This window comes from Helicoverpa zea, chromosome 5, assembly GCF_022581195.2.
Source record: "Helicoverpa zea isolate HzStark_Cry1AcR chromosome 5, ilHelZeax1.1, whole genome shotgun sequence".
Lineage (NCBI taxonomy): Eukaryota > Metazoa > Arthropoda > Insecta > Lepidoptera > Noctuidae > Helicoverpa > Helicoverpa zea.
In genome coordinates this window covers 12,970,989-12,984,412 of record NC_061456.1, presented here as the reverse complement: position 1 = coordinate 12,984,412, position 13,424 = coordinate 12,970,989, and the positions used below count along the sequence as shown (strand labels likewise).

Here is a 13,424-nt window from a genome sequence, read left to right as displayed (position 1 = left end):
AGAAAAGCAAAAATGTTCTTTAAGCAATTAAAAATAAGGTTCAATTTATAATGTACAATCGATTAGGGTCTGACGCAGGACACGTTGATTTTCTTATACAATTTGTGGGTTCAATGATCAAAGGTTGTTTTACAATGAGAATGCAATATTTATTTCAAATGTCTTAATTCTTATGTATGACGTGTTATTCTTCGGATATGAAGCACGTTTTCATAGTATTTATTTCGGTGCATACCTATATTTTTGTTTATTTACATGAATTAGAAAAGTTAAATGGCACAGTCCGTCTTTCTGTTACCTACTCGGCTATAGGTAAAAATTTGACAGTTTGGCTTTAAGGTAGGACGTTTAATTTTTTCGCTGTCTGATGATTTTGTATCAACATAATCGGAATAAAGGAAAAACGGGGGAAAATAGATTTCTTATCATAAAATGTGTGTTTTGGTAATTAGATACAAGTTAAACCATTTTCAGACTCCTACTACTTCAACCAATTAACCCTTTACCAACTAAACCTTAGTACGGGGATAAAATCTTTTATTACAAGTTAATTAGTAATTATAACGAACAATAAACGAAAGAATGCAGATAAACATACAACAATAAGTTCCCTATTTACCACTAATGTGGCAGACGTGAGATACATAAACGGGCAGCACAATTATGTTGTTACTATGAACATAAGTAATGTAGGAACGATATAATTTTGCGATCTATAAGGATAAGATATGTCGAGACGTTATTATAGTGAACCTAAAATGAATATAGTTAAGGCAATGAAAGTGTGACGACAAAAAGTTTGGCGAGTACGGTAGGCTGCACATCAGTGGTAACTGTCATGCACCTTAACTAAATAGTAATTAGTACGATTTTCCTATGAAACTGTTACCACTGACCTGAAGTTGACTGTTCCTAATAAACACAAACTATGTCTTGCAACTGCTAGTCACGACTAGACTCTTTACAGGTTCCATGTTAATGATGGCTGTTCTGTAAAGATACTAAACTTCTTCTATAATACGTGTTTAGCCATAATAACGACAATCAATCGCCAACCATTTACCTGTAGAATGAAACTGTGCTCACAATAATGGTTTATGTCAATATTACAATAAGTAGCATTGAAAACGGTAATGTGTATTTGTTTACACACCCATAAAAGTAACACATTGTGTTCAGTTATTTGATGGAAAACTATTTTGCGGAAGATAAAACTTCTGCGTAGTGTAATAATAAAAAAATAGCAAAAAGCGTAGTTCATCATCAACTACCTATGCGAACTTGTTTTGGAATAATATTTTAGCGTAAGTTTATTGAAAACAAATATTATGAGCAATAACTTTATTGAAACTTAATTACATTCAATTTAAAGGAAAATCATACATTGATAATCAAGATTAAACACAATTAAAGACGTAAGCTAGAAGTATGAATCACGACTAAGTTAAGAAATAAATGTGACAGACGGACAGACAGATAAATAAACTACAAACAGGGCGCTGATCTCATGGTATATAATTATATATCAAAATATTACCTCCTTGTATCAAAACGGCACGTGTTTCCAATGATGCGCAATATGGTTATATTAATTCTTTTATATTCCATCATCTTCTTTAGGCGTCATCAGAACCGGAATTTATTTTCTGACGTAGCTGCGAAGTGCAATACATGGGTAGTCACTAGAAGCCGGTCAATTCGGACCGGTCTTTTTGGAAATCAATGCACCATGAGTTTGTTCAGTATTGGACATTTATGGCTGAGATAATGTCAGCCTTAGGATTGTGACTGAAAATATGCGCATCTCTATAATGAAGCTGTTTTGTGTCTTAATAATTTTTGAGCTTAAGTTCATCTTCGTTCGGAGATAGCATCAGAAATTGAGTACTGAAGGTGGATTGGTGATATCAGTATTTATCAGGACTTGTAGATTTTGATGTTTTCTTTCACCTCTAGTCCGTCGAAGCACACATGTGAATTAGAAAATGTTTGGTACATAGTTTTTGACTAGGTTGGTCCTGCATATGAAATAGATGCATTACTTATTGTCAGTTCTAGCTAACATTTTTGTGGGTTTTATCATCACAATAAAATGCCCAAATACGGCAGCTGTTATGTGTCTATTTACAAACTAACACATATTTTTAGTATCAACATAGTGACGTCACATTTGTGCATATTGTATTAGCATGAATTATGTTAAGGCCACGGCACTCATTCATATAAATAGTAGTAGGAATGATTATTGTTCATTTGTTTTGTAAAGGATTGATGCTATTCAAGCATTGTAACTAAAGAAAGACCGTCTTGTCAATGGAGGAATGCTTATTATCAGAGAACTAATTTCGGTAGTTAGGTATGAAGAATCCAATATATCTCGGTAGATAATAAAAATCTTATAGACCAAGACCTTTTTTCGATAGTGTGGACATTAATAATTAATGCAGAATAACGAAAAAAATATGATGATGAAAATGTGACTTATGATGCAAATGCTTACGATAAAACACCCATAGGTACACGTCACAGATGGAATACAAACTTAGAGAATAGTTTAACACTCAGTAGTGATTTGTTCATCAAGTTGATTGATTTCAAACTACACAAATGACCATATCATTAGGTATATCGTATAAGATCATCATCTTACTTTAAAGTAAACAGCTAATCCTCAATCTTATATTAATTTCAAAGTCCGGTTGCGAGTGAACCGGCTTCTTAAGCATGAGTCAGTTTGTAATAACTTATTATTTTGGGATCATCTCTAATCTCCGTTGTTTGGTTGTAACCTTGAAATACATTAGGATCCTGTTTAGCATTGTTATTTAATACGTTATTTGCCAATGATGAAACTTTTAGTATGTATTTCTTATTTGTATGCAATTCGCCGTCTGTGTTGTGGAGATTTAGAATTAATTATGCATGTGGAATAGAATTTATGTTCTTTCTAGTAACGTCTTTATTTAATTTATTATGTAATGTAGATACGAATCAGAATGCGACTTTTTTTAAAGGATGATTATTGATCTTCTTTTTTAATAACTACGATATTTTTTTATTAATCATTGCATTATCTTGACAATGCTATCGTTTATGAATAGAGAGCACGAACTCTTCTTAAGTTTAGTTTTCTTCTCATGTTTAGGATTACCAGGACTCACTTAACCAAGCTCCTAAAATAATTCATCTGCAATTAAACCAACCATACTTACGTGTTTATCTTTATTTCCAGGTGGTTTTCGCCTCAGGCGCCCCACAGTCTAATTTTGTCTTTAAGAACGACATCACTCCTGAGGAAGCTCAGCAGTACTTGAACCAACTGCCTTTCAACGAGCCTAAGCTTGCTGGCCGCACCGCTGTCTTACCGCTGGTAAGTTGTCAAGGATTTCAATAACCTATCCTTCAGTGTATTTGCCTACTAGAGATTAAATTCTGCTATTGTTAGTTCAATGCTAGAGTTATATATGTAGCGATTGCACCTGCAATATTCAATTAGGAAACGTTGATACTGATTAATGATTTTTTTTAAGGATCTTGTAGCTAAGTCTGAGTGTATTTTTCGAGGGTCTCACAATGGTTTCAGAGTCAGACGCTACTACTTCAGAGAAAGATCATTCGTTGTTAAAGCATTTATTCTAAGCATTACCTACCTGTCAATTTTTTTATATATCTTATTTTCCGTTTCCAGGTCCGTTACGACGACCCTAGGTTTCGTTCAGCCGAGGCCGGCCCAACTCTTGGCCACTACTGGAAAGATGGGCATGAGATCGAGAACACCAATGACTATCTTGAGGAGGTAAACCTTCGAATAATTGTTATTAGTTCCTCTTGCCTTTTGCAGTATACAAGTTTAGGTATATTAAAATGCCAGTGGACAGAAATACGTATATCACCGGTTGACATTAAATCTCCGTTAAAATATCCTAAACGTTTACCTTTTTCACGCTAAATCATATGTCAATTTCAGCCGAACAATGATGTTTTAAAACGTTTACAGCCTTACTACAAAAACTTAAACATCTGTTGAACGCTTGTCTAAAAACGGTGGCTGCAAAACGGATCTTATTTCAACGTCATAATCTGAAATTTTATTAGACAAGTGTTCAACAGACGTTTAAAAGTTTTTGTTGTACGACGGTGACTGATTAGATACACAAGCCGGCCCTAAAATAATGCATTATACTTAACCTAATCAATCTCATTTAATTCATCTCAGGTCTACAACGCAGCCCAGTACCACGGTCAGGATGGTCTAGGTCAATACGCCTACGGCTATGAGACACCCGAGTCCTCCAAGGTGGAGAACCGCAAGGGCTCAGGAGTTGTGTCCGGATCTTACGTGTACCAGGTTCCTGGCCAAAAGGATCTTGTCAAGGTAAATTGTTGTGTAAACTTATTAGGATAGAACCACCTGTCTTGCCTTACTTGATGGCTTAGGCGTTAAGTAAATAAGGTTAGAATTCTACATCACTGAACTATTCTCTTTTTTGGGTCTTGTCAGTTTACCATATACTCCTTTAAAAAAATAAACAGTTGTGTAAAGAGTTGGGTAAAAACCTCAAAGTTTGCAAGCCTAGATTTGAAATCAAACGATGTTTATAAATTACATCAATATCCAGGTAAACTACTACGCTGACAGCCAAGGTTTCCACCAAGAGGACAACCTCCCCAAGGTTGAGCTGAAGCCTGCTGAAGAGACCCCAGCGCTGAGGGAAGCTCGTCTTGCTTTCGAGAAGGCATGGAACGAGGCAGCTGCAGCCAACGCCAAGGCTCCCACCGTCCCACCACCTCAACAGAACTATCAGCAAAACTACCAGTGAGTAATTTTGGTATTCTCAATGTTGATTGCATCAGCTCTTACTTGAGATAATTGCCTATTAAATGGCACACTGTAGCTATGCCTTGATCTAACACTAAAAGTATACCCACCATAATCCTCTTAACCTTAACATAGACTAACCGTAGTAAAAGTGATTAACATTAAGGAATCTTTCGAGCTCATAAGTCCCATGTTTGCTTTAAGCAATGGCAGTTGCACAATTTCATTTAAGCCTTCATTCTCTAGCAAACTTTTTAAGTGCACCCATAATAATAATCTAAATACGTCTCTGCCCAACGACTGTCGGATCAGGTGCGGGTTATCCAGCGCAATCACAAACTGGACGACGCCGCACTTGATCGGCTGCGCTTAGAGATGCTGGGCAGCCCTATGGTCACCACCTCGTCACAGGCCGCGGTACCACCGCCACCTCCAGGCGAAATCACGCCGCGGTCCGATCTTGTTGAACGGGATGAGGATGATAGGGTTGAAACGGTAAGTACCCAGTGCAATGAACAGGTGAGGAGTGCTCTGGAGGATGCGATTCTGGAGTTTAGATACTCACCCGTCGAAAGCCGACCACGACTACCACGCTTGCCTATGCACAGACAAAATAGGGCGCTGGTGTGTGCTCTGTATTCGCTGTTGGAAAAATATTTTGAAAACAGCGAAGACCTCCTTGATACACACTCAATTATGTATTGCGCGGCTGTTGCTGCATGTCGTGTGGCTAATGTCAAATTCCCTGACAAGGACAGAGCCACACGACCAAAGTTAGCGGTACCAGCCTGGCAATGCAGGATTGAGCGTCGTATCGAGGGGGCCAGAGTACTCATTGGCAAACTATATTGCTTCAGGGAAGGTAATACCCGACCACGGGTGATGCGCTTTGTGAGGCGTGCATTTGTGGGGACTGGACTCAGTCCTCATGAATATATGTCACGTGTCACAGAGCGCATCGACTTCCTGAGGCAAAAAGTCTGTGCATGGGCGAGCCGTATTCGAAGGTATAAACGACGGGTAGAACGTTACACCCAGAATCGTATGTTCCAGAGTGAACAAAGGTGGGTATATAGAACTTGGGAGCAACCTGAGCAATGCGTGATGGACGGGAGCCGACCGGATGATGATGCCACAAACATGTTTTGGCGCAACCTCTGGTCGACGCCCGTCTGTCACGAGGAGGGTGACTGGACACGTGATGTTGAGCGAGAGTGTGAAAAAATACCAGAAATGGAAGAGGTTAATATTACCTCCTCCGACGTAGCCTATGCAGTCCGTCCGATGCAGAATTGGAAATCACCAGGGCCGGACGGACTGCACAATTTCTGGTTAAAGTGGCTGCAAAGTTCGCACCCCTGTTTAGCATCACAGTTTCAGTCATCCTTAGAAGCCGGGTCGCTCCCACAGTTTCTAACAACAGGGATTACCCACCTGCTCCATAAATCAGGTAGTACCGCGGAACCCAAAAATTATAGACCGATCACTTGTTTACCGACGGTCTATAAACTTCTTACATCTATTTTGAGATTAAAAATAAATCAACATATTGAAAAATATTCAATTATGTCAACTTCTCAAAATGGATGTAAGAAGGGGTCCCGTGCTACTAAGGAGCTGCTCCTCACTGATATGGTCATCAGCCAACAGGTTCGGCGATCCCGAAAGAATTTGTCGACATGTTGGATAGACTATAAGAAGGCCTACGACTCGGTCCCCCATACATGGCTTAAGAGGGTATTGGAGTTGTATAAAATAAACTCAACTTTACGCGCCTTTCTTGCGTCATGTATGGAGCAATGGAGAACGGTTCTTCACTATCCAGGATGTCGAGAAATTGAAGGGACCGGCGATCCTATTAAGATCGAGCGGGGAATTTTCCAGGGTGACAGTTTGAGTCCACTTTGGTTTTGCCTGGCCTTGAACCCTCTGAGCACATTACTAGAGGGCTCGGGGTTGGGCTATCCTTTGCGGAGAGGGGGTCAGGTTATATCCCATTTGCTTTACATGGACGATCTGAAACTGTTTGCCACCACAGAATTGCAGCTGATGAAGCTACTGAAGGTCACTGAAACTTTCAGTAGTTGCATCAGGATGGAATTTGGTGTGGACAAATGTGCAGTCATGTATGTAAAGCGAGGGGGAATTGTGGAATCTGAGGGAGTACAACTCTCAGATTCTATAAACCTGAGATCACTCTCCGCAAACGATACATATAAATACTTGGGTATGGCCGAGGGGTTAGGCATCAATGTGGCTGTCATGAAACAGTCATTACGGGAGCGTTTCTTTGGCCGCCTGAATAAGGTCCTGAAAAGTTCCTTATCGGGAGGCAACAAGGTTCGCGCCTTTAATGGTTGGGTCATGCCAGTCCTGATGTACTCTTTCGGCATACTCAAATGGACTCAAACTGAATTGGACGCCCTGGATAGGAAAGTCCGCACACTGCTGACCGCAGAACGAATGCATCACCCACGATCGTCAGTGATGAGACTGTACATCCCACGGAAATATGGAGGCCGAGGCTTTTTAAATGCAAAGACGCTCCACAACCGCGAGGTGTGCAGTCTCAGAGAATATTTTCTCAAAAGCGACGTGGGTATGCACCGTGATATGGTGGCAGTGGACAGAGGACTCACCCCGCTGTCGTTGGCAAATGAGAACTGGCGCAAACCTGTCGTACTAACTACCCACGATCGCAGGGAGGTATGGCAGAGCAAACAGCTACACGGACGCTTCTTCGGGGCTCTTCATGGCCCCGATGTAGACTTCAAAGCGTCCGTATCTTGGCTACGCTTCGGTGACTTGTTTGGAGAAACCGAAGGGTTTGTATGTGCAATTATGGACGAAGTTATCCTTACGAATAACTACCGGAGATATATCGTGAAAGACGGGACGGTTGACATTATGTCACCATCCGGGTGAGTCTATCAGACATATTATATCTGGTTGTTCTCGTTTGGCTAATGGTGAATATTTGCACAGACATAACCAAGTGGCCAAGATCATCCACCAGCAGCTTGCTCTGCAATACAACCTTGTAGACCTTGAGGTACCGTACTACAAGTATGCGCCCGACCCAGTTCTCGAAAAGGACCATATCACGTTGTACTGGGATCGATCTATCATCACTGACAGGACTATTGTAGCCAATAAGCCTGATATTGTGGTGATAGATCGATTAGCGCGCCGCGCGATGATAGTCGATGTCGCCGTTCCGCATGACGAGAACCTTGTGAAAGCTGAGAAAGAGAAACAAATAAAGTATCTCGACTTAGCGCACGAGGTTGTCGCCATGTGGAGTGTCGACACGGCTGTTGTTGTGCCGATTGTCGTTACGGCCAATGGTTTAATAGCCAAGAGCCTCGACGAACACCTCAGGAGGCTCTCGTTGGGCGGCTGGATCAAGGGACTGATTCAGAAGGCAGTACTCCTTGATACGGCACGTATTGTGAGGAGGTTTCTGTCTCTGGGACCCTAACCACCGGTACCTTGGACCCTGTGCCCGATATCGGTGGCAACCTATTTTTTATATTTTTAAATGTTTTTTATTTTTATATTTAACTAGCTGTTGCCCGCGACTTCGTCTGCGTGGGCAATTTGGAATTGTCAAAATACTACTTATGCCGTAGCGTAGGTGTATTCTTTTACATAACAATATAATTAGGATTACCACTTAGCAGCAGCACGGGTTGATCAATCAAGGTGGTGTCGACGGTGTGTGACTATTTATCTAAACAAAAGAAGTAAAGTTTGTGACGTTGAGGAAATCTCTGGATCTAGTCAACCGATTTGGAAAATTATTACGTAATTCTCACATAAAACAAAGGTCTGACAAAGTTGTCATTTGTACATTTTCTGCAGCAGCTGCGACAAATCAGGAGCCAGAAAGTCTGTCAAACAGTTTTACTTACCACGGATAACGCGGTGTCTAGTTCACTGGGTTGAAGAGATCAGATAGGCACTCCAAGTAAACATTGGTACTCAAAAAGATTCGGTTTGACTGGAAGCCAACACCCACACAATTGAGGAATAGCTGGGTGGTTGATGACTGAGTCATCAGGCAAGCGCATAGTTTCACTACTTGTATTTTGGGGATTTTCTGTGCACTCACTCACTATGTTATGTTGGAATTCCACCGAAATGTTTGCATTAGTTCACGATCAGGTAAAGTATACGTCCGAGAGAGTAAGTCCAATTCGTGTGTTGGCACTTGAAGCCTGCAGTTCTTCCAAGATTTTCAAAATGTACGCTCGCAATTTGTCATTTCTTGGTGGAGCCAGCAGATCAGAAGAAACATAAGTGCTGTGTATACTGTGCGTCACTACTGCACAACGGTAAAATTTCGTCTTTATAAATAGCACAAACGTTCGCTCTCTTGCGGAGGACGTTTAAATACCATATTATGTGTCACACGTAGGTAAACAGGACAACAGTATATTATCATCGAACCGCTTTCAAAGATCTGATGAGCGAACAGACCAGAACCAGAAGAAAAAAAAAGACACATATATTTGCAAACAAATTGAAAAAACTTCTCCTAAGCAAATGCTACTATAGCGTCAAAGAATACCTTGACGATAAAAAGATAGTCGAATGAATAACTTGTGTTTTCCTAATCTACTATTGCATCTACTACTGTAATTAGACTTTCTAGCCTTCTTTTGCTGTGCCCTAACAGGGTCCATAATATGTACCTAGCTTTAAGCCCCTTGTAACATCTTTATAACTTTATGGTATGCAAATAAATATGAATATGAACTGACTTGATCGCCTCGAGAAAATCAGAGCTCTATGAAGCGATCATTCGCTTTGATTCCTACTGCTATTGTGGTTTCTGAAAATGTATTCAATTAACCAACGATGAATATAATTCTTAGCCAGCCGACTCTTTTGACTTCTCGAAAATCATAACGATGGTTTTTGTGCAATGCACAAACGGAAATTCGATATACTACACATTCGATATTCACACTTCTACAGAATTGATATTAAAAGGTTTGACAACGGGCTATAGTAGCGTAGTTAAACTAACTGAAACAATTTTAGTGATCCTTCAATAAAGTTAGAGAAGCGGGTGTGCATGATGAACATTAAGAGTTGGTAAATACGTGATGATGATGACCTAATTCATTACTATTCTAATTTGTTCATGTACCACAAAACTCAAGTTAAGGTGGAGAAAAGGATTACCAAGCTCCCAAAGGTCTGGGCATTTGAAACACGTTGCATGGCATCCTGGAAAGTTACGTAATTCTCAGCCATCAGTTTGAGCAGTGTGAGGGAGTGTCAGGCTTTGGCCCTAGTGGGCCTCACAGGGGTTTGCTGAATCTCCTCGAGGGGCGCGTGAAATAACGGGTCTCCCAGAAGCCGGAAGGTCGATGACCCACTCAAAACTAATCGCTCACGCCTACGGTGGCCGGGAGTCGTCTCTCGACATCCGGCTTTCGTGGTGTCTTACCGCAGTGGCTGGAATGAGAGTTGGGAATTTTCAGTCGCTCCGCCGCCTCATTCTTTGTCATCCCATTTCTTCTCGCTCCAGATCATGGTTTAAACCGGGGCCGGGTGCGATAGGTCGCACAGTCCGCACAGTGGTGAGATCCGGGCGCCACCTCCATGAGATCAGAGTTGGGAATGTATGTTTGCAAAAACTAATAGAACATTTAGCAAAAACACGTTTGATAGTAATTCTGTCTTAGTAACTGAATAATATAAATGATATAAACGTAGCTATATAAAAGATGTTTTTTAGACTCAGTCCGTGGGTCTGACTGTGACTGTTCGTAATTGTAAACGGTGTATTTGTGATATAATTCTTAGCTCGATGATTTGTGATCAGGAGTTGAAAGCAAGTATGTCTCTGGCCTGCGACGCGTAATTTGTACGTTTTCAGAACGAACGAACTCTTGTCTTCTGTTGACATCTTGTTGACATATTGTGACAGGTAGTTAGTTATTCCCATTGATGTTAATTTTAGAAGTGACACAATGTTTTCGGTCATATTTTGCCTACATTCTTTATTACTCAAAAAGTATATTAATAAGGACCTTCTATTTATATGTAAGTGAATTCAAAATAATGTAATATATTAAAACCAGGAACTTATTTTTAAGGATGTTTGAATATTAATTACAATGTTTTTTTTATAATAATAAAATCTTAGACTCGCAATGCACTTTCAGTGTGATGCATGTTTGTTATTGGATGAGATGAATGGATATTCATGTTTATGAGAGGTATAGCTTATATTATGTCAGAACAACATATGTAGACTTTTTAAGAATGTGGGGAAGTTCATAATTTCTTCGGGACGTGGGTACCGCTTCCCATGGGAACTACTGCCCGCACCGGGATAAAATATACCCTATGTTACTCGTAGATAATGTAGCTTTCTAATGGTGAAAGAATTATAAAAATGTCCCTGATGATGCGCTGATATTTCTTGTAGTGTTTTTACAGTAGCAAAATACACAAGTTGTCATATATTTTTTTCTTGAAAGTAAGAACATACCATGACAAAGTGAAGTCTGTTTTCATTGATATTTTACCTACTACCAGTTTTATGGCACATCTGTTTCTGCATGATTTTCTTCATCTATAATTTTAGGATATCATTTCTTTAAATTCAGTTTTTTGCTCAAGTTACTTATAAAAGCGTTATTTTCTATGTAAAGATAGATAATAGGCCGATAAACTTACAAAGTTCAACATTCAAATATGTGTCATTATTGCACCCGCTGTTGCAGAAACGTTAACAGAAATTATCGTTCATTGCTCATCCCCCGTAGGTGATAGCGTGATAATATATATCCTATATGTTGAACAGGCTCCCAGGTAATATTCATGCAAAATTTGATTTAAATCTATGCAGTACTTTTCGAGTTCAGTGAGACCAAACATACAGACAAACAGACAAACAGACAAACAGACAAAAATTCTAAAAACTATATATTTGGGTTCAGAATCGATAATAGATCACCCCCCAAGTATTCTTTTTAAAAAATATTCAATGTACAGTTTTGACTTTCCTATCATTTTATTATATGTATAGATATTTAAAAATGTAAATTATATGCTTGAAAATAAATAAATACCAAAAGTAATAATAAACTTTTTAATTCTTTGTAGACAATACGGCAACTACCAAGCCCAGGCTTCTGAACAAGACGGTGTCGTAGTCGCTGCCCCCGAAGCTAACCAGGCTCGTGAAAGCAAAGCCGTAGCTTATGCTCAGGCCCAGAACGGCTACGTGCAAAGAAACCAGGCTTCATATGGAGCGCAACAGAAATACCAACAACCAGAGGAAGAGGTTGAACCCACGGTAAGGGATCAAGATTATTGAAAGTTTGGTTAATTTACAAGTCATGTAAATATGGTTAAAATGTATCGTTACGTCCGATTATTTGACACTTCTTGAAATTGAATTTCTGGTAATAATATCTCTTACTAAAATTCATACTGTACTATGATTGATTCAATCAGTGCCCTTTACAAAAGACCCACCATCACACTATACTTTATCAAAGCATAGATTAACAGCTATTGTTATAACCTAATCTAGTTGTCCCGATGTTTAACATTTATCCACATCTATTTGTTATTTAACATCTTAATTATCTATCATTATTTTGTTTCCAGGGTCCCCCTCATGGTTTCTTCTACAGCTTCAACTACCCCGTCTCCATCATTGTTCCCAAGAAAGAGGTCGATACTGGCTACCGTGTTGACGAAGACACCGTCGGTGTTGGACACCAATAAACCAAACTAGCTTGACACTTTTGGACAAAACTTCATTACATTTTAGCTTCTGCGTAATTTTGTTTTGTTCAAAAATGTCTAGTCTCTTAAGTTTAATTAGGGCTAGAAAGTTTTTGACTATTTAGTAGTACAAATTAATAACTTTACTATCATCTAAGGATTCAAGATTGAATCTTTTATTGCCTTCAATATTAGTTGCTAATATGCCTTGCCTATCTAGTACAAAACTTTCTAGACCATTTACGATCCTTTGATTTCGCTTACTGTTAGTTCAGTAGGTTGAAACATAGATGGTCATCAAGATATTAATTTTATGAGTACCTTAGCTAGCCGATAGTCTAATGAAGTAGTTTGTATGACTGTAGTAACCTAATTACGAGTTAACTGAATGTTCAATAGTTAGATTATCGGCCTGTTCTACAAATGTTGCCATTTTAGGAGCGGTAGTGTCGCTTTGTACATTTTAATTTGAAGTAGCATTGTTGAAAGCGGAATTATGTTTTATGTTTTTTTTTTATTGGTATCCTTTTGTTTTAATTTTTTTCCGATATTTTGGACTGTTTATAACTCTGTATGCTACTTTGAATTGATTGTCATTTCTGGCCTGGTTAGAGATTGATAGTATAACCAATGTTTTAAGTATTTAAAATTTTGCAATAGCACTATGTTCTTTTTCTTTTTGTTTCCGTGGTTAGACTCTTGAACTCAGCCTTGCTAAAAGTTAAGTTTTGTTACCATAATGTCTTAGATATAATGTATAGTATGTATGTTATTTTAAGGCTTCAGTTTATGACAGCAATCTGTGACTTAATTATTATTTTATAATAATAAAGCATTTTGCATAAAA

General features: G+C 39.1%; 1 protein-coding gene across 1 annotated transcript in view; it reads left to right on the top strand.

Annotated features, from left to right (window-relative positions):
- LOC124630425 overlaps window positions 1–13,424 on the top strand; it is a 24,794-nt gene extending 11,370 nt beyond the window's left edge. The window contains exons 2-7 of the mRNA XM_047164326.1: window positions 3,233–3,370; window positions 3,689–3,796; window positions 4,217–4,375; window positions 4,620–4,816; window positions 11,948–12,140; window positions 12,458–13,424. Of these exons, the coding sequence (XP_047020282.1) occupies window positions 3,233–3,370; window positions 3,689–3,796; window positions 4,217–4,375; window positions 4,620–4,816; window positions 11,948–12,140; window positions 12,458–12,577 (915 nt within the window). The 3' untranslated portion in view covers window positions 12,578–13,424. The remainder of the gene's footprint in view (window positions 1–3,232; window positions 3,371–3,688; window positions 3,797–4,216; window positions 4,376–4,619; window positions 4,817–11,947; window positions 12,141–12,457) is intronic.